At 39.0% G+C, this 21,180-nt stretch overlaps 1 protein-coding gene across 5 annotated transcripts in view; it reads right to left on the bottom strand.

Annotated features, from left to right (window-relative positions):
- Positions 1-21,180, bottom strand: part of SSBP2 (single stranded DNA binding protein 2) — a 125,393-nt gene that overhangs the window by 13,268 nt on the left and 90,945 nt on the right. For 2 of the 5 annotated variants that reach the window (XM_040091274.2, XM_058424184.1), the window contains exons 5-9: positions 20,151-20,240; positions 7,792-7,851; positions 6,076-6,142; positions 5,817-5,887; positions 3,715-3,806 (exon numbers count right to left, since the gene is read on the bottom strand). In XM_040091274.2, the coding sequence (XP_039947208.1) occupies positions 3,715-3,806; positions 5,817-5,887; positions 6,076-6,142; positions 7,792-7,851; positions 20,151-20,240 (380 nt within the window). The remainder of the gene's footprint in view (positions 1-3,714; positions 3,807-5,816; positions 5,888-6,075; positions 6,143-7,791; positions 7,852-20,150; positions 20,241-21,180) is intronic. The other 3 variants (XM_040091275.2, XM_040091276.2, XM_040091277.2) reach the window with 3 other exon arrangements.

Here is a 21,180-nt window from a genome sequence, read left to right as displayed (position 1 = left end):
AAAACCTGTACAATTAGCTAATAAATATTTAGGGAACCTAATTTATAAAAGAATAAGGCACACAAAATATGTTGCTATGATCCATATAAGTGATGAGGATGATGATGACCATGCTGATGGTGATCATGATGATAGCAACAGCCAAGATAATAAATGTCATGTATTAAACCCAGAAAATCCTCAGAGGGTTTTTCTCACAACTTTTGCTGTTATTTTAAGTTTCTCACTGTCAGCTAAATCCAGAAAATAGTTTGAGGGTGAGGCTTCCTCTCTTAACAATCCAGATGGAATTATTCAGACACATCAGAGGTAAAATCTCCATGTTTACAATGTCTAAAACCCATAATTATTTCTGGGAGCATCAAGAGCTCCTACTTGTTTATAAACAAGGCTGAATCACTTTTTGAAGGCCCTGACAATGGAGAGAGGCAGAGCAGCTGACAAAACTTTCACATTTTCAATGGCATTTTGGCCTCATTAGCTGTAGAAAAGCAACATTAACCGCTGCAACTCACCAGGCATGGGAGACTTAAACAGAGAGAAAGAATCACCCTTTATTAATGAGTTCTGAAAGTTTTTTAAGTCTTGCAGGAATAAAAACTATTAAGTACATACATTGCCTGAGGGATTTAATATTGATTATTAGTTTGGTTTTTTCATTACATTGTTGATGAAACTATAAAGGAACTCTCTCTTAAAAAAAAAAATAAAAAAAAAAATATCAACAAGAAATTTATTTATTTCCACAGCCTTTATTGTTGGAATGCCGGAGATCAAGAATGTTGGTATGGTCTTTTCTGCTTCATTCAATGAAAGACTGAGCAAGGAAATGCACCTCAGGTCAAATATTTGCAATTTCTCCTCTGCTGATGATCATAAGGTAAAAGGTTAACGGGGGTTTTTTTACCCCATTGTTGTTCTTCTTATTATTTTTCACTGGTTTATTGGATCATCTCTTTCAGAAAAATCAGGATTATTTGTAGCAACATTCAAAAGTCTGTTTTCACCCCAAACCTTTGCACTCATTTCCGTGACATGTACTGACTTGGAGGCACAACTGGGTTAAGCCACAGAAATAGGGAAACTCAGAAATTTACACTGAGACATGGGAACTCACCTTTCATCTAAAAAGCAGTTGGAATTGTCAGATTTATTGGACAGCTTTCAGTACAGACTTAGAAATCACTGCAGCAGATTCTGCTAGAAAGCCACACAGATTTTGTGGAGCCAAATGCTTATAAAAGACACATAAAAATCCCCAAACTGCATTTTTTCACAATTCCATGCAAGCAGGTCTTTTGTCTTTTACTAAATATTTATTTTGGAAGCACCAACAAGGTTATAAAACATATTCATACAAGTACCTATTCCAAAATACTTCATGAAGTATCTGTTGCTATGACCAATATTTTTAGCTGCAATTTTTTTCAAGTTTGTCCTGTAAGTGTCAATCCTGGCTTGAAAAAAAAAAGTCTGAAATTTTAGTTTTCCAAGAGGCAAATATATTCCATCAGAAAATGAAACATCTAGACTCAAGTTTGTGAATTGAAGTTAAAAGACAAAATCACACTTTTTTTTTTTTTTAATCTGAGGCATGACTGAGATATACTTAGTACTTGAGACAGCACTGCAGGTCACATGGGATGTTAAAAATCACCAGTGAAATGTAACACTGCTTCCTGAAATCTGCCTTTTTGTTCCAAAAACTGGCGGAGACTTGAAATCTTACTAAAAATGGCTATTATCAAGTTCCAACTGAAAAACTTACAGCTAAAATGAAGTTATTCTTTTGAAGAACATGAGTTCAGCATCAGCTGTGTCTAACAGAAATCTGATGGTGTTATTGATGACGAAGCAAGGAATTACCCAGCAGTGCTGCATTTGTAGAGTGCATGGACTGAAACGCTGCCTTATGAGCCCTCAGACTGCCATTTTTGACCACAAAGAACACTTTCTCACCCATAAAAACGGTAACATTTTATTTGGCAGATAGCCTGCTCTTAACCAAAGCAGCTTCCCTTCGCACCTCCCAAGGAGGATAAGTTGGGATTTTAAACAGCAGCTGCTTCTGTGGAAGACAACGTTTTTGTACTTGACATTGCCAAAAATTCAAGAAAAAGAAGAGCAGAACACTGGAAAATTATCATATAAAGAAAACACTCAGGTATGAAGGGACATCCTTATGTTGAAATGTGATTTCCCCAGCTGACCCAGACTGCTGCTTCCTGCACTGGGATAAAGGGCGAAGGGAACACAGGGAGCACATTTGGGTCCATTCTCTGCTACTGCCCCCAGACCAGCCCCGATTCTGAGGCCTTACTACAATTTCAGAGACAGCAATGGATTTACAGCAGGAAAATACCCTCATGGCCTGAATACACAATTCAAAGAATCCCAACTCAGACCAACCTGTTGAAAAAACGTGTTTATAAAAAGCAGAAATATTAGTACTTAAATCCATCTTCTCTCTTTCTGGTAGGCCAGGAAATATTTCTGTCACTCGGGAAACTCTTTTCTTATTTTTCCTGTGCAAACTCTCATTTTTGTGAATAAATAGTTTCAAAATATCTTATCTATTCCTCAATTTTACTTCTGGAAAGTTAATTTCCTTTTTTTTTATAATTCAGTCTTCTGCGGAGGAAAACCTCTACAGTGCTTATACTTGACTCACACTGAATTTCAAATGTCTAAATATTTTTTCCACATCAATTTAATTGAAAAATATAAATGCCTACCATCAGGAAGGCTCCTAGAACTGTCTTAAATCCCCATATGTGATGTCTATGATAGAGCAACACACAACTGCAAATTTTAATTTATTTGCTTCAAGGATTCAATGTGAGTCTGGAAATTCAAAGCCATGAGAGGTATCGTGGATTTTTAAAATTACATTATCTATTTCTGTACATCTTTGACTTCAGGGTGGTAACTTTTTACTTGAAATGGAAATTATAATTTCTTATTTATGTTTTCTACAAAAACTAGAGTAAAAATGGGTACCTATGATATAATGAGAAAAGCATATAAAAATCTTCACTGCTTTCTTAATGTTACAGTTAAGTATTTCTACACACTTAAAAGGGAGATTGTCTTCAGGGATACAAGGTGCAGCAACCTGCCACAGCTAAATCTATGTCTGGACATATACATCTAAACTCAGATTATATCGATTTTTACCAGATAATTTCCCAGACCCAGAAATACACAGAAGCACCGACAAAAATATCTGTACGTCTGTTAAAGCTCCTCTATCTGTTTAGACTGGAAATAAATGTAGTTAAGGAAATAAGAACTGCAGTTGAGGAAGAGTTTCAAATCAATTGTGTCTTTCTTTTTCTTCCAAATAGTTCTAGACAAAGGCTATTTTGCTACAATTAAGTACTGATTTATTTTGCAGCGAAAAACCACTCCTCACAAGATAATTATTAAGAAGAAATATAAACAGTGTCATTTTTTAAAATGCATACAAGGATATATCAGTGATTATATTAACAAAATACTCCCAGTATTTGAAGTTTGATCTGTGAAAGAAACTGAGTATTTGTGCAAACTTGTTAGGACAGCCAAGGCTCCTGTAAGACTGTGAGTTCACTTCTTAAAATTGCATTTACTGGTCATCAAAGCATGTTTTCCTCGTCTTATCTATCCCAACTGCTCCTTCTGCAATGCAATAATGGCATTTTCTAAATACAGTAGGATTTATATTGAGCTTACATGTTCATCCCAGGCATCCCCGGGCCACCTAAAGCGTTCAGAGGGGGTCTCATGGCACCTCCATAGTTCTGCAACGACAACCAAGGGTCAGACTACCACAAAACAAAAAAACAAAACCAAAGAGGAGGGGGAAAGAAAGGACAGCAGGTTAATGACATTCCTGTGCAACTGCTGCCAGGACACGCCATGCCATTCATGCTTTCAGGATTCCCTGACTGCTGACTAAAAAAATGGGATCATTAACCCCCAAGGAGAAACAATACAAACAACAGAAATTTGCTAAGAATGGTTAACATGGTTTCAGGGGGAATTATATTATTTACACATATTGAGCACAAGTTAATGGCCAGCAAGGGTCAGGTTTTATAATCAATTCAACTTCTAAACCAAGGCAATTCAGAATCAGAAGTCCCTACTAAGATTCTGAGATATCAAATAGTATTATTCCTACCTAGATTTCATTATGTTTGTATAAAATTAAACCACATGATATAACTTTTCTAAAGTACCATTGTATTTCTCTTTCCATTATTCAATTCTAATACATCACAGAATCTCCGGATGGGACCTTAAAGCCCATCTAGTGTCACCCCTGCCCTGGGCAGGGACATCTTCCACTATCCCAGGTCTGTGATAATCAAAATAAGGAGTATGTAATGGGTAATTAATGTCCTAGCAATGACAAATTAAATTTCCAATGCCCATAAAATCTGAGTTTATGCCCTGATATCACGACCAAAGTTTGACAAACACAAAAAAAAAATTACACGTATTTTTATTCAGTGGAATAGAAGTGGAACAATCTCTCTCACCTGACAATCTAACTTCCAACAGTAATTACTGCTAATCCTAAGCAGATGTGCTCCTTTGCCCTAAATAACAACACTGCCATTAGGGCCCCCCATACAGGTATCCTTTCAGAGCAATGATGCTCTCTTCAGAGCCTGATGGCCCAGGTATTTGGTGATTCAATTATGGAGTCATTTGTGAACTTAAATTTTGTGTAGATTAGGATGTTGAGCACAAGAAAGAAGATGTTTACAAAACCACTGGAACTTTAATGACAGCAAAAATTGAAAAATTATCCTCATAAAAAGTGGCATGAGATTTGCCTGCTCCGTGACTAATGATGCTGCAGAAAAGATCAGCTCCATCTCATATGGCAGCACAGCAGAGCTGCTCTTTCTACCTCCAAAAATAGTAAATACATTTCAGGGCCACATTAAAAAAAATAGCAAATATATCTAATAATGTTTTGTTGATCATTCAGCAAAGTTTGTGAAGAACTGCACAACTGGTTTCTAGCAGGAAGACCCAAAATTGTACAGTTGCAAACAGACTTGGAAGGGAAAGCTATTCAATCATTTAGAATTTAGTTGTTATTCAAACAAGAAGCCACCAGAGAGATTATCTGAAATGGGGAAGCAAAAACGCACAGTGTGGGCAGAACAAGTGCATTGTGAAACAAAACACTGGCAGCACCAGTGAGGAACACCACCACCCACATGCAGCTCACTGGCACTGCTAACAAAACACAAAGGAGCCTCCTGGATTTGTGTTCAGGGGTTCACCAGGACTGTCCTGATTTGGAGCTCTGCTGGGACACAGCCACAAAAATGCTCGAGGTGCACATGGGGACAAATGGCAATGCAGGAATCTCACTTTACGCCAAAATCTCTGCTGCATATGCCAAAATTTAGATCAACAGTGGATGACAGAGAAACTTTACAGAATTTGGAGAGGTATTTTTGGCCAAGTTAGGGGGTATTAATCTTTTCCTCTTAAACAGCATAATCAGTGAGGAGGAGGAGGAAACACATACTCCACTCCTGGTCCCCCTTGCCAGTGTCAGTCTTTGATTACAACACACACTTTTCTAAAGAAAGCAAGTGAAGGGATTCCTCTTTTAATTCCAAATAATAATGAAAATGATGGTTTTTTAATTTCAATTTTGTACAGCTGCAACTCAGAATGGATTTATTTTCTAAAACAGGAGGTTCGTTTTAGAAGGGGATTATGAAAACAAGTCCTGGGTGTCTTCAAGCTACACAGAGTACAGACTATAGTCCTGTCACTAAGGATAACACATCTGTAGAAAATACCTGTGGTCCTAGCGGCACCATTCCCCTTGGAGGAGTCATCCTCTGCATTGGCCCACCCATGTTTGGATGACCTGCAAATAAAACATAAAATACACTGTATTTATATATGCAATACACTACTTATTTAACTATGCAAGACACAAGCACCTTCTACAGCAACTTTTAATGAATCATCTTTTCTAATTAACAGAAAAGCCTAAGGATGTGCAAAAAGGTGCCAGTTTGTGAGGACAGCGCTGTGGAGCAGTCGCACACTTACCCTGCTGCCGTGTGGGGTCCATCCCGCTGGGCAGAAGGGGTTGACTCCCTGGGACACCTCCAAGGGCCTAAGGCAGGGAAAACAAAGCGTAAAACCACAGAATGCCTTGAAATTCACATTAAAGACACAGCACATGCTTTTCATTCCTAATTCCTGGATGTTTCCTCTGAGTCAAGAGCTAATGTGCTTTTAAATCCCCACATTAATCTGCCCTCTAGGTTTACTGAATTAGGTTTAAAGCTCATTTTTACAGGATTTTACCTGTAGCTGGGTCAAGTCGAAAAACACTTTCATGAATGGATCTTTGTAGCTGATCCATAAGGTGCTATTTAGCATTTCAAAGCACTATCACATTTTCACTAAAAATGTATCCTGAGCAAGCAGAATCTCTGAATGGTTTGGGCTGGAAGGGACCATAAAGCCCATCTCCTTCCAACCCTTCTGCCATGGGCAGGGAAGCCTTCCATAGTTCCAGGACCAAACTACTACCTAATCAAAATTTGGGCCTCAAAGCTGCACTTCAATAGTTTATTGCTTCCACACCCTGTCCATTCATGCCATACCTTGAGTAATGTCGGTGCTGCTAAAGCAGTAATTGGTGAATTTGGTGTAATGCAAATGTAGCAAGAGCTGCAATTCACTGGCATTATGTGATTATCTTCCACTCTGGACTGAAAATACCATAGTGTGCAGACCAAAACACTCCTGGAAACCAAACCTGCAGGTTGGCAGCACTTCCAGCCACCACATCCCACCTGCCAGGATTCAATGAGCTCAGGCTCAGAGGGTGTGAAACACAAATACTTGGCTCAGAAGCTCAGACACCTCTGGCTAAGATAGTATTGAGAAGTACAAAACGCAGGACTGCACTGAGTGACAGTAGTAAAATGTTATCAAATATGAAGTGCAGTACTAATGGCACTGCACAGATGATCACTTCATCAAGGTTAATTAAGCCCCCCATTGCCCTGGTGAGAAAGTAGCCTTGGTACAGGGAGCGTAACCTGATCCCACACATCACCACGTAAAGCAACACCTGGAGAACTCTTGCCACCTCATACATCCAGCTCACTGAAATTTAGATTTCATACCTTCTGGTGATACTATGTCAAAAGTAAGGACAAATTTATTGAAGCTGTGTTACACAAATATAAAAAACAGTCAGAAGTGAGGCTGGAGTATAGTGTGACAATAGAAAGGCAGTCCTGGAAGCCAAAGCTGAACCCAACTACCTGTTCCTTTCCCAATATTGTAAATGACCTAGTTTTCATCTCAGAACTCCACTGATGTTTTTCTGTCTGCTTGTCTTTAACTCTTCATCTGCTGACAACTCTTACTCCTCCTCTATCTGCACTATGGAGAACTTGAAAATACAAATGCTCTCTACTTCCAGAACCTTATTCTCACAGATGAGCCAAAAAAGTTCCCTGCTGACAAATAGCAGCCCATTACTCATCCTTGTCTTGCTGGCACTGCACATCCTTCGATGGAGATGAGACAAAATAGGGATTTCAGTGCTTTTAGAAAGTCCTTGGGCTGTCTGGGAGCCACAGAGCACTTCATGAGACCTGTTTCTCACCAATAATCCCCACATTTATTGTGAAATAAATATAATTTGTATGTCCCATAGGGACTGGTGCATTTGACACAGAACTGAGTAACAGAGGGACAGAGCCCTCACCCTGGGCCAGCAGAGCATCAGAGATCAAGCCATACCTGGTTGGGTATTCTGAGAGGTGGCCTTGGACCGCCAGGGTACCGGGGGGACATGAAAGGCTGCAGGAAGAAAAAGAAACACTGCTGATTAATCCCACTCATCCTGTAAATGCCACCCAATGTCAGTGCCATGCTCGCACCCATCCAGCCTGAACACTCCCATGAAGAATTCTGGACATTGTTCCACAATCTTTAGCAGTATTACATATATTCAGAGATTTGCAGCCAACCCATCTATCAGGATAAATTATTTAACAATTTGTTTCAGCACTTGTAAGTGCAGAATATAAAAAACTTAATGCATTTATAGTGAAGAATTAACCATAATCAAACATCTGTACTTTCCACTGGAGAAGGGGAACCTTAGAAAGATGGGAACCTTAGAAAAAAACCAGAAGTGTTCCTAGGAGAGTTTAGAGGTAAGGAAGATCAAAATAATTCACAAATACTTTTCCTTCACTTTTGCATAATACACTAAAAAGCAACACAACATTTAACCTGTGGGGGCACAGATTCCCAGTTCATGATGCAAATATTTAGAATTTTGCTGGTTTCAGTCACCATATCAATTCAGTGCTGCATTTCTGCCATCCCTTCCTGCTCACGCACTGGATCTCCTCTCTCACACCTCAATTTATACCCAAATCTGGCACCCCATCCACACCTTGTGAGGTTCTGGCGGCTCTTGGCAACTCCTGAGCTACCTCACAGACCACAAACAAGGCCAGGCCCCCAGATAATCAAGTGGAACTGGTACTGGCAGCAAAAATATTTAACTTCTGTGCTCACTCCACTCCAAAGTGTGGCAATAGCCTAGAAATCTAAAAAGATGAGTGTCAAATCTACAGGGAAAAGGTACAAATGTCTGACTAAACAGAAGATGAAGATGATGGCTTTGGCAAGCAGGAGTACCTAGAGCTCCAGAAGAAAATGAAGTGATAGAAGTATGCTGTGACTGAGCACAGGGACAAAAGACTGAGATAGACTAGCAATAGCTAGCAGAGAAACTGCAATTATTTTATCAATAATTACTACTGAAATTTTTCCTATGATCTTGCATCAATAAATTAATGAAACCTTTCACATCCTGGAATCAGATGAAACCTGAAATAATGTAACCTACATAAATATGCACGCAAAGCAGTGCTAGAAAGCAATTTAAAGTACAGAGGGTTTACAAACTGGAGAAGTAAGTTCAATAATAATTGTGTAATAAAAAGATACTTGAAATTATGTGCTGTAGAAGAGGAAGGCTCCCTTGTGCTCTCTGATGGTGAGAAACTCTGATAAGAGAAAGGGTTGTGCATGGGGCATGGCCCTTGTGAAACAGCAGAAGTGCCAGGAAATTAGAATTTCAACCATTTCCACAAAGGTCAACTGGTGTGCAGCCACTCCAGTGAAGACCCTGTGTTAGACTCGTTTCCTCCAGTGAACGAAATGCAACTGTTTACAGCTGTGCAACTCAAAACAGGGAAATCTGAAGTGTCTCTCAATTCAGCCATGTCTTAAGAGCAGAACCAGCCTACTAATATTATGTAATAATTTTAAAAGGTAATAAAAAATCTGCTCCTTCTAAGCTTACAAGGCTTGAATACTGTAAATATTCATGTGTTCCCCTTACGTCTAGATGGAACTGCAGTCAGTGACAGGTAGATTGCAAGTAGTTCCTATGGTTTGGTTTACCACAAAAAATTTACCATTACAGACTTTAATATTCTCATTTTTATGTCAGTGACTGAACTCCTCCCTCTCCGTTATCAATATATTGTTTGTCCACAATAATGTTCCACCAAGATGTTGCAAGACAACAAAGAAATTATGTCCAACATTTTAATGAAAATATATAGAATACTCTCAGCTTTTCATGACAGTGGAGTAGTTTTGAAGCCCCCACACACATTATTGAGCACCAGATTTTGGAAGACAAACTCAAGCAGCAGAAACTTTGTGCCACTTGTTTATTCACCACTTCCCTTGTAATTTCCAGAACACCTGACATTTAGTCTCTGAACTAGTTTCACTTTAATTTTCTACTCTTTTTTTTTTTATTAGGACTTGCTGGAATGTCCATTAGGGAGGAACCACTGTGGACTTCCACTTCTTACAGCAGGCAACACTCTCTCCTGGACTTCCTGGCAACTTCTTCCTCCTCTTCTCTTGCAGCACAAACACCCCTGCACTTACTGGGCTCAGAATACTAGCACTAAATTAAAACCAGTGCCCACAGACCTTGAACTGGTCATTCAGATCTTGTTTCTGAAGGTGAAAATAAAATGTTTGCATGCTGAACACTTGGACATTTCTGCTGGTTGCTTCAACCTTGTGTAAGTCAAAATTCAGCATTTTAAATGCACCTTAAATGGATGCTCTCACTAAATTCTCAGGAAGACAGACTCCTTATTTGTCTTGGGGTTAAGCTGGAAAAGTACTCAATAATGCAGGAGGCAACTTTAGCTGTGGGGTATGAAGAAGACCAGAGGGGCTAAAATCGACTTCCTGAATAAAGTTTAAGAACTGGCAGACACGATAAGGTGTTAGGAAAAACAGAAAAAAAACCATTACAAAACAAACAAAACCCTCCCAACAATAATATCAACAAACATGCCAAAACCAAACATACCAAAACCAAACCAACCAAATCAAAGGACATGTAAAAGACCCAACACAAATAAAAAAATACCCACACATATGAAACCAAACCTCCTCCAAAGTCCCTCAAAACTAAAACCAAAAAACAAGACAAAACCAAACAAGCAACCACAAAAAAAAGGGAAAAACTCCAAACTCCAAACAAATCCCAACCAAACCCAACCAACCAAAATGCTCCCCCCCAAAACAAACAACCCCCTCAAACCCCGCCCCCCAAAACCCCAACAAAAAAACCCCATCAAACCAAAACCCCACCCCAAGAAACCAAACCAACCAACCAAACAAAACAAACAAGTAAAAACCCACAACACATGCACAACCCCCCCCAAACAAACAAAACAAAACAAACAAACAACAAAAAAACCCCACAAACAAACAAACAAAATAAAAACCCACCAAAAATCACACCCAAAAATGAATAAAACAAAATAACAGGTAACCAAGACAGATCTAAGCCACTGCTGAAATGGAGGTGCCACCAACATCTGTTGACAGCAATATATTGTAATTCCTACCCACAGGAAGAAGAAAATCCCTAATTTGGCATCACAAAAAGTATTCTGAAGGCTGCAGCTGAGAGCAAAGGAAGAAGAGCATTCTACTAAACTGGGTGAAAAAGAAGCCAGAAAAGAAAAACCTCTTGTGTAGTCATTACAGAATATTTGCATTTACTAACTTACAGTGAAGGTTAAAAAAAAAAAAAAAAAGCCCAAAAACATAAAAGAAGGAAAATATTAGAATACTAAAATGATAGAGATGACAAAAAATAGAATCAAAATGTGAAATGTTAAATTTAATAAGCTTCCTGCTCTTACAGCAACATCTTGTGTTAAATTGTTAAAACTACTTTAAAGAAAGGCAAGTTCAGGAACTTGAATGATGGTGCCAGAAGTTGTAGCGCTTTTTTGTTATCTCTCTGCTCAAGAATAATCCAGCTGTGTATCTCATAACGTGTGTATTTAATGCAGGCATGAGAGGTGTGTGTGCTGTGCAACACCAAAATCTAGTAAAATCCTGTTTTTCTTAGTTCTCAACACAATAGAAAGTAATTTTCTCAGTGGGAAAGTCTCTGAGAGCAATTTTGAAGCACAACGGCCTCACTGCCCACATTCTGGCGCCAGAAAACATGATTTTACAGAAAGCATACACTAGGTAGCTGATGCCATAAAGGCACAGAGACTGGGATGTTTCTCTACCAGTCATGCAGTTCTTACTCTCTTTTTCATTTGTTCAGGAGACTCTAAAATATTATGTGGATTAGTTTTCACTTCCACCTAATAGTGGTGAAATGAGGAAATCAGAGGGTGGTGTTCTACTAAGGATAACATACTTCAATAAATCTATTGGTTCTTTAATTTGTTTCCCTTCCAAAAGCTGCGAGTGTAATTTACTTCCTTCCACATACAGGTTTCCTGCACTGACATTTTTATCCCATTTTTCCTCGTATCTTTACATTTATCCATCACATTTTGTCTCATATAAATTTGCAAAATTTACAATAATCCACAGCCTAGAGAAGCAATCCTGGATATTTCAATTCCTATTGAGACTTAATTGACCGTAAATATATTGACCACAAATTAAAAAGCACATGGTGAGACACAGCTTCACACTTGGTGCAGAGAAGGACCAAAATGGCAATAATTGATTTTTATAACTCAGCCACCTACAGCACAAACATAAACACCACTTATCCTAGAAGCTGAAAATGAAACCACAGACCTTATTTGTACACACTACAAGTGATCTTAAATTAATTGTGCTGCTACTTCAGATGCAAGTACTGAAGAACAGTTCAAGCTGCAAGAGACAAGGTCATGAAAATGACCTAAACTTTCCTTCTATCCATTTAAAAGTTCTAAATGATCACAAGTGAAACAAACCAAACATTTTTGTTCTCCCCTCTGTTTAAAAATCAGTTGCCAAGTTACACATTCTGTGCAAAATGCAATTCATCCTCAGCTTTTTTGTTGTCAAACTCTACTCCGGGCTAAAAGATTTGGCATCACTTACTGTTACAATTACTAGTATTAGTATCCAAAAGATAAAAAATAAGACTGCTGGCCATTTTAATTTCATTTTCCTATAAGAGTAAATAATATTTTAATACACCTCTTTAAGATTCCTGTGTTTAAGGAAATGCTCTATAGAGGTGTTTTACACGTACATTTCCCATTACCAGACCAAAAGGGGTTTGTCCTCCTAGGAGGATCACGAGGAACCATCATGTTCATAAGGACCACATGTCATAAAACATGTGAATTTAATTTATCCAAGTTACCCTGAAATTCATTTTTCATTTCATTGCTTTTCACTTTTTAGTTTCCTCTGTGATTTTTTTTTTTGGTGGCACCTCCTTCAGCAATAACAAATCACCCAAGTTTCAGGACACTCTTCATCAACACATTTTAGTTTTAACCAGGACTAAACCCAAAATGGTTTTTTGTTAAAATATTTCAGAGATTAAATTTGTTGTGCACTACACATCTTGCACTCTACCAGCTGATTTTATCTATGTTATTTTACATAAAAATTTTTTAGATTTCTCTCTACATCGGCCTTTCCTGATGACCAAACCCATGAGCAAGTTCTCTGTGCTTCAGAAAAAGATCCCTAAAAAATAATTCCTGCATCTATGGTTTTCTAAGAGCAGACTGACAACTTATAAATAGCAACAGTAACAGGTCTGATTTAATTCAGAATACAGAGCAAATTTTTTTTTCCTAAATTGAAGAGCTCCTTCCACATCCAGAATTCCAGGTTACAGTAATACAAGCTTTTTAAATGAATTAAATGTTTTATCCCTGTCCCAAGGAACAACATATGGAAGGATGCTGCAATACACATCCACGCCTTATTTGGTGTAGAAAATGAAGAAACATTTCTGTACTTAAAAGAAAGAAAGAAACAAAAACAACCAGAAAAGCCCCAAACAAAACATTTGGTCCCCAGCTAAATATTTGTCTGAGATGCTGAAAGCCAGGTCTGCTTTTAGATGATCTGTAAGAATTGCACTGTTATTACATCTGTGTCACTTTCTGGGGAACATCATCATCTGAAGCTCAAGGTTTCACAACTGGGAGTCAAAGTTGCTAAGTTCTGTACATGATATTTAAAGGAATTTTTGAAGGACATTCAAATTTTATAAGAAGTATTATTTATATGAATTTTAAATCAGGCAAATAGGTTTTAAAATAATTTTATTAAATGCAAATAGAAGGGAAAACCGAGTATTTCAAACATGACAAGCCAAAACATTCAAGATGTATCACCCTAAAGCCCCTAAAAAATAAAAATCCCTGCATATTTAGAATTTAGACATCATCCAGATAGATGACTGAAAGCATTTTCCCCAGACTGATAAACCTGATTATGATACACGGCCGATTCTTTGGAACAGCTGATTAACTCTTCAGGCTGAGCCATTTTAATTTGTTCCAACAATTATGAGCAGTGAAAGCATTGTCACAACTGCAGGGTAGGATTATTGAGGCCAGCAGATCCTGGATAACTTTACTTTTTAGAAGTTGACTTTATTGCTGGTATTTAGGGCAAGGAACCCAAACAGGAGAAAAACACAAACTACTTATAGATCCTTCTGGATGATAATATTCTCTCACATAGTGCAACAAGTCAAGTAATTTTTAAAAATGGAATATTTAAAAATGTAGTGTGATACTGCTGAGGACAAAAATGCACATATGCCAATTCTACAAAGAATGAGACCTATAATTTTATGAATTTGAGTATTCCCGGACTGCTCTACTGGGGTGGGTGCATTGAAAAACCATGGAGATTCCAAAAATACAATAAAGTTCTTCCTACCAACACGAATCATATAAACTCAAGAGGGGAAAAAATCCACTTTAAAATCTTATTTTCAAAGTTTCTCAAGGCTAACAAAGCTGCTACCTTTGCTCACAACCTGCATGCAAAGCTCTGGTGACATTTCATTTTTCCATCATCATGTTTTCACAATCCAGGTGGTTCTCAAGCTTCTGACACTTCCCCATATCTGCCTTGCTCAGAATTCTTCTAACTTTTCACTCCTTCATCTGCAATTGCCCCATGTGCTGCACTGGAACTGAGGCTGGTCCAGCTAATTTTGCTGTTCTGTTACAGTTTGTAACTATCTCAGATTTTTTAACTCAGAAAACTTAATGCTGCAAAAATGGGGAACACAGGACGATGGTGATGGATCCTGGGACAGATTATGAGATGTGGCTGCTGGAAGGGGGGAGATAAAATATGGAGAAAACTCTGGAAAACCGAGAGACTGTGTGAGCATTAAGGGGCGAGCTGAAAGAGCTCGAAGGGGTTTATAAAGAAACAAAATGTTTTTAGACTGACAGAGATAGAGGTGCTGGTTCTTCACAGACCAGGATGAGCCACAGCACATCCTCAGGCTCCAGCTGTGCCATTCCGCAGCTGGGACTGGGATTCCTCATTCCCTGCACAAATAAAAACCCCCAGTGGACAATTCACTCCAAAATGGCTTTAAAGAGGTGCCGGGGGGTTCCTCCCTCCTCTACTTCCTTCCTTTAACTGCTTTAATCAAATGTTGCATTTATTGGGTCTCAAATACAAACTCTTATTTTTTAACAATGTGTCATGCCATGACTTTACTGTAAATATGGTCAATATTAACTATGAACTGAAATAGTACATTACAGAGATATTTTACAACCTTACACTGCACCTTACATTTTCTTTTCATGTGTAAGTAGTTCACCATTCCTGCTTCAAAATGCAGGAGTTGCAGGTTACTAATTTTTAATTTGCTGACTTTGATAATTCTCACCGAAATGATAAACTTTGATTTATACTTATTTACATATGGTAGATACATATTTGTTATATATTAATATATAACCAATAGAAATGTATATACATATATATCCCCCCCCCCCCCGCATTACTATTTGAGATATATATTTATATCTCAAATAGTAATGCTAGGCAGGAAAATAAATTCCTTTTTGCTTATGTGCCTTACTGTAATAATGCTCTCCTGAAGCAATAGGTCAGCTCTACTGTAGCAAACAAGGCTAAAAATAATACTTGAGAATAATATGGATTGAACAAGAGTTGAGCATGAGCAGCTGCCACTAGATGGCAAAGCAGGCTCACATTATTTTGTAGGGCTGGGTTTGGGCTGGTTTTTTGGTGTTTTTTTTTTTTTTTCCCTTCCCCTTTATATAAGAGGAATATGTAACATTTGTATTTCAAACATGGTGTCGACACTTCTCTCCCATGCCATTCCAAGTTTATCTGGTGATCTGAAGTTGGTGAACGAAGCCAAGCACTTGAAAAGCCCTTTAGAAAACACAGGCACCACAGAAATAATGTTCAGTGGTAAGTTGAACTTGAAGAGATTTTAACAAATGTGCTGAAAAAGAGTCATGTATTTAAAAGAAAAGGCGCTTCACTTATGTGTGAAAAGATACAGACAAGTGTTAGAATTTGACTTTTAACAGATTTACCAAATTAAACAAGTGAACTGTCAATTGTAAAACAGTCCGCTTCCCCTGCAACTCCCAGCAGGGTCTCTCAGGTGAGTGCCTCTAAAGCCAGTCATGCTTCTCATACAGCCAAACATTTGGACAGCTACGGAATAGAGGAGCTGAGGACAACTCAGGTTTAATTAAACATACTTTAAAGTATTTCTCCTAATTGCAGTGCAAAAGTAGCAGCCAGGATCAGACTCTGGGCATTGCTGGGTGTCAGCAACTTATAACCAGTGGAAGGCGCCCCTGCCTACAGCTGGGGTCGGAACAAGAGGGACTTCCTAACAATTCTGTGCTGCTTTGTTTTAAACTCTGCATTTAGGAGTGCTAAAACTGGAAATTTAACTAAAAGGCAAATAAAATCCTGTGAAATCAACAGTTTACATTCTGCTTAAAAACTCCACGCACCTCAATGAACACATGCTCCCAAACTTCCCTCTGACGTCTGTTCATTTGCTTACTAACACCAACATTGTCCACAAAGATCAAATAAATGGTCTGCAAAAACACAAATGTAACATCTCTCAAATTGTTTAGCTGCCTTAAAATATCAGTGAAGAGAGGGATGGAAATGGTCCTCAGTACCTGAAGAGCAGCAGTTGCACCTGCAAGACTGGATGTGCAAACCTTTAAGTGTCTGAATTCTGCAACCTTAACCTCTTTGATCACAAGTGGAAGATTTAACTCACTGTAAATGAGTTGTAAGAGCCTCGTGTAAAGCTGTGGCTGCTGACATTATATACATCCAAAAACATTAGACCCAAAGGTAATTATTTATTATCATCTTATTCAGTCTTGCATTTGCTCAGTTACTGTGTCAGTGTCAGACAGGGCTCCAGAACAGGGATAAAGAGCAGATCATGCTGATATCCATGACTGGCCATATGAAGAAACTAACAAATGATATCAATTAAAAATGCCTAAAAATGAAGACAGAAAATGTCCCAAATTATTTTATTATCACAGTAGCTAAGTGCCTTCCTCACAACTTAGCTTCATGTCCAGGATGTTCTAGATGGGAGAACTGGAAAAGGATGAGGTATTTCCAGATTCAGACTGGGGCTGGTTGGGCATTTCAGACATGTATAAATAAGATCATCTCACCGCTACGCAATCTAGTGTGGTTAAATGACTTCTGTTGCCCAAAGCAGCTTGGATTATACTATTTGGAGTTAAAGAGTCCTGCATGGCAGAACTGCTGTGCACCACACATTCGAGTGTGGCCACAAATGAACCAAAAGCAGGTTCAGTTTCTGTTTCACACCGAGTTATTTCCAGAGTCTCACTGCTGCTCAGACTGAGAGAAGGTGAGGACAAAAAGTATGTATCTATGAACTTAAAGTTACATTCCAACACATACCAGCAGAGGAAACTGAGGCACACCCTAACTCCACAAAACCCAGACTTCTCAAATTTCACTTTTGACACTGCAATTTCTCTTAAAAACAAAAAAACCCACAACAAACAAAACCCCCAGACCTCGTTTATTCGATGACAATAGCTGTGTACAACTCCACCACCTTCCCTGCACTCTGCCATTTTTCTGGACAGTCAGCACTGCAGTGACCATCATACCTCACCTGAACAGAAGTACTAAAGTACAGCTACAGAGAGATACAAGACAAATTCAGCTGCTGGCTTCAGAACCTCTACCTCTGTGGACCAGGCACAAAATGCCATAGGTTGGTAATTAATATCAGTGCTAATGGTCTACTTGCATGAGAAAACCTCATTTTACAAATAGCAGAGTTTACCACATAATGTTTGAGAAACAATTCTCCTGTATTTCTCTACCTCCAATTGCTATACAGTCTGCATTATCTTTTAAAAATGAAATAGATTTCTTTTCTTCTACAAAAAAGAAATGCCGCAAAAATCTTGCAGGAGGTCAGCAGTGCCAACCAAATGCAAAGCCCTGTTGATATTTCTTCAATCCCAGCACATTTCCTTCCCTCGACTGTGAAATTCCCCTGCTCTGGTAAGAACCCACTACAGCAGCAATGACCCCACTTTGCTTATGTCCCTATGAGTGTTCAGTGCCCACGGAAAACACGAGTGCAAAAGCAAGAGGGAAGAAATTACTTTAAATCATCACTGACCCCTGAGCTCTGCAATCAGAGCTGGCAGGTGCTGGCTGTCAGCAGCTTCAGCTCAGCCCAACCTAAACAACTTCTAAACGCAACAACAGGCACCCTTATCATTCCAGGGTGACCTTCTAGATAAATTTCGGGCTAAAGGAACTAAAATGTAACGAGGCCCTTGTGGAGCAAAGTCTCAGTGCACTAAATATAGACACAAGCACCTCTCTCCTGCTCTGCTCATGCGGTGTGACTCTGGAGAACAAACTGTTTGCTATCATAATCCAGGAGTAAGGGACAGGTCTCAGCTCCAAACTGCTGCGGGGAGAAAAATGAGGGTTGCCAGCTCTCAGACCAAGACAGATGAACCTGTTCTCTGTGGTTTGTTTTACTCTGGGATCAGAGGAATTGAAGGAGAGAATGGAGAAACAGCCTGTCTAGGTAAAGGTCTACCAGAACAGCAGCACCCATGAAGGAAGGAGGAGGTTTTCACCATGAGTTTCCCTTTCTTGCCTGCGATTTTACCTGTGTTTCACAGCAGCAGATGATGCCCCCCCCCATTTTTATGTTTCACACAGGCAGGCTGTCTGCCAGCACATTTTCTTGTCCTGGGGCGAGCTGACCTTGGTGAGGCTGAGCTCTGGTGAAGGTTTCAGAGCCTGGCAGCAAGTGCTGCCTGACGGCATCCACTGCAGCAGCAGGGCTCTCTGTACTCAAAACCTCAAGCACCTCAGGCTCTCATTGGGATGGAACCCTCTGGGTTTTGGCTTAGCTCCCCTTGCTGGGATTGCTCCCAAACACATTAACACACCTGATTTCCAAACTTACATGTATTCTTAAGCACACTACAGCAAAAATTAATAATGTCTTGAAAAATGTTCCTTTTCACTCTCAGGCCTCACAAAAAGAGCAGGATGATGTGGTGGCTTTAAGTCAGACTCAAGCCAAACACTGGCATATAATGAGATTTTACCCGCACGCAACTTTCTACCAGCTTGTCTTTCTTACATCTTCAAAGATCTCAAGTGGCTAGAAGTCTATTCACGCTTCTAAAAACAAAACTCCCACATCCTCCGTCTGCAAAACCTTTAAAATAGTTACCCTCTCCTCTGTACTTCACACACTTGCCCCATCTGTGCCCCTTCCCCATCCTAATAGTCATCACAGACAATAACAAAAAAAGTTAATTCCTCTGATATCACAACTGAGGTGGGAGGCTGAAGTAAAAAAAAGTGAAATATTGATATAATCTAAAAATTAAAACAAAAATTATGTGCAAAAGAGCCTACCTAACCAACTGTTCAATGCACTAAAAGCAGAGATAAATTCATTAATGAGTTCTGACAGCTCCCGAGAATTTTGTGACTGGCAGCAGCCAGATATTTTCCACTTCACTTCTAAGTATCTTTTCATTCATATTACAGATCAAGTCTCAGTTTGCCAAGCGTGGAGGAAAACAACTGAGTTTTGGTGAGGAGGAGATGTAAGCCCAGCCTGGGAGCAGTGCGGGCTTGGATCACAAACACCACACTGGGCTTGCGCTAAAATGTCAGTTCTTCCACCATCATATCCTGTGCTGTTACTGCCCAAAGTGCTAAATTATTTTTTAGCTCTATGTAGGACAAAACTGAGCAGAAGTAGCTCATGGTCTAAATCCCTGACTTAACTTTTTTAGGTACTGGGGTTGAGATCTGCAAGGTGCAGGGTGATGCTCAGTGGGATATTCTGCACTGCCCACGCTGAATTCCCACAGAAGCTCAGGAATCTGGCTTGTGGTTTTAGCACAGAGCTGAACACAACCAACAATGTTCTGACTTTAAAAGTTTTCATGGAATGTTATCTATATTATCATAAGAAATTATTTTAATATTGTACTCAAGCATTTTTGATCTCTGCTAAAACCCTAGCGCCGTTTCTTGTTCTGTACTATTTCAAAAATTAAATACTCGTCAGTCAGGTCCCTTCCTTCCCACCTGTCCACTTCTGTTTAAAAATAAACTCTCAAATATTGCACCACACAGTGAGACATAGTTCAGAACAGGACCTTTTCTACAGATGTGCAAACAGAATTACAGAGGATTTTCTATCCTAAAATTCCTATAATCATAATTTTTTTTCTGAATACCTGAAAAAACCCCGGTGGTACTGGACCTACTGGCATGCCATCTCCTGGGGGAATGTTTCCTAGCACTGGGCTGGGAGCTGCTGCAGCACTCTGAAAAGAACAAAGGGAGAATAAACCTTTGTCATTGCATGGTAGGCATTAAACCATCCCCCCCCCAAAAAAAACCCCAAACCTGACCAAAGTGCAGAAAGTAATTTTCTGGATTATGTCATTATGCCATTGTTTCATCTGAAGATAAATTAAAATTGTTTAGACTTTTGTCTATACAAGTACCATGATTTGTTGAAATAACAAATGTATGTTGAGGGGAAGGGTGCCAGAGATTGTACAGGCCAATTAGACAAATCCTGCCTAAATTTAAAAAATGTTGTATCCAAGTGTATCTACATGCACCAATGTGAACATAACTTGCATACTTCTTGTCTTATGCGTATGAACAGTCTCACACATGCACAAGGATATACACAGAGCATAAAGAAAGTAATTTATGCATTTTATCAGCAGTTTCTAAGCACTTTAAAGATCATTTCAGCAGCCTGTAATATTTTTCCAGAACAACAACAAGCTTCCAAACGGGGCTCTGTTATAAACAGTAAAAGAAGGTATGCTCATGATTCTGCTGGTAATGCTCAAGATTTTACCAACCCCAAAATAACCACCATGACAAATTAGAAGAATTCAGGTTACATTTCTGGAAGGGAGAAGAAAAAAGGATTTCTAAGGAGTGAATCAGAGGATGAAATTAGTTACCTTTGCAAATCCTTCAGCTGGAATAAGCGAGTAGAGAATATTGCTCCTGGCAATTTACATGCAGGAGATTGTCACAGAAAAAAAGCCAAGCGGCTTCTGTTGTCATGTGCTGGAAGCTCAATTACTTTTAATTTCTAGCATTCTTCCTTCCTGCAATGTATTTCTGTAGTGTACGAGGCTGAATCACCTATAAATGCTCAAAAACTTCAGTGGAAGTATTGGAGCACACAGTATCCTCCCAGAGCCACTGGCAGGTTACTAATGACCTGCCAAAGCCTGC

Source organism: Hirundo rustica, chromosome Z (genome assembly GCF_015227805.2).
Source record: "Hirundo rustica isolate bHirRus1 chromosome Z, bHirRus1.pri.v3, whole genome shotgun sequence".
NCBI lineage: Eukaryota > Metazoa > Chordata > Aves > Passeriformes > Hirundinidae > Hirundo > Hirundo rustica.
The sequence above is the reverse complement of the archived record's forward strand: the minus strand, read 5'-3'. Positions and strand labels throughout refer to the sequence as shown.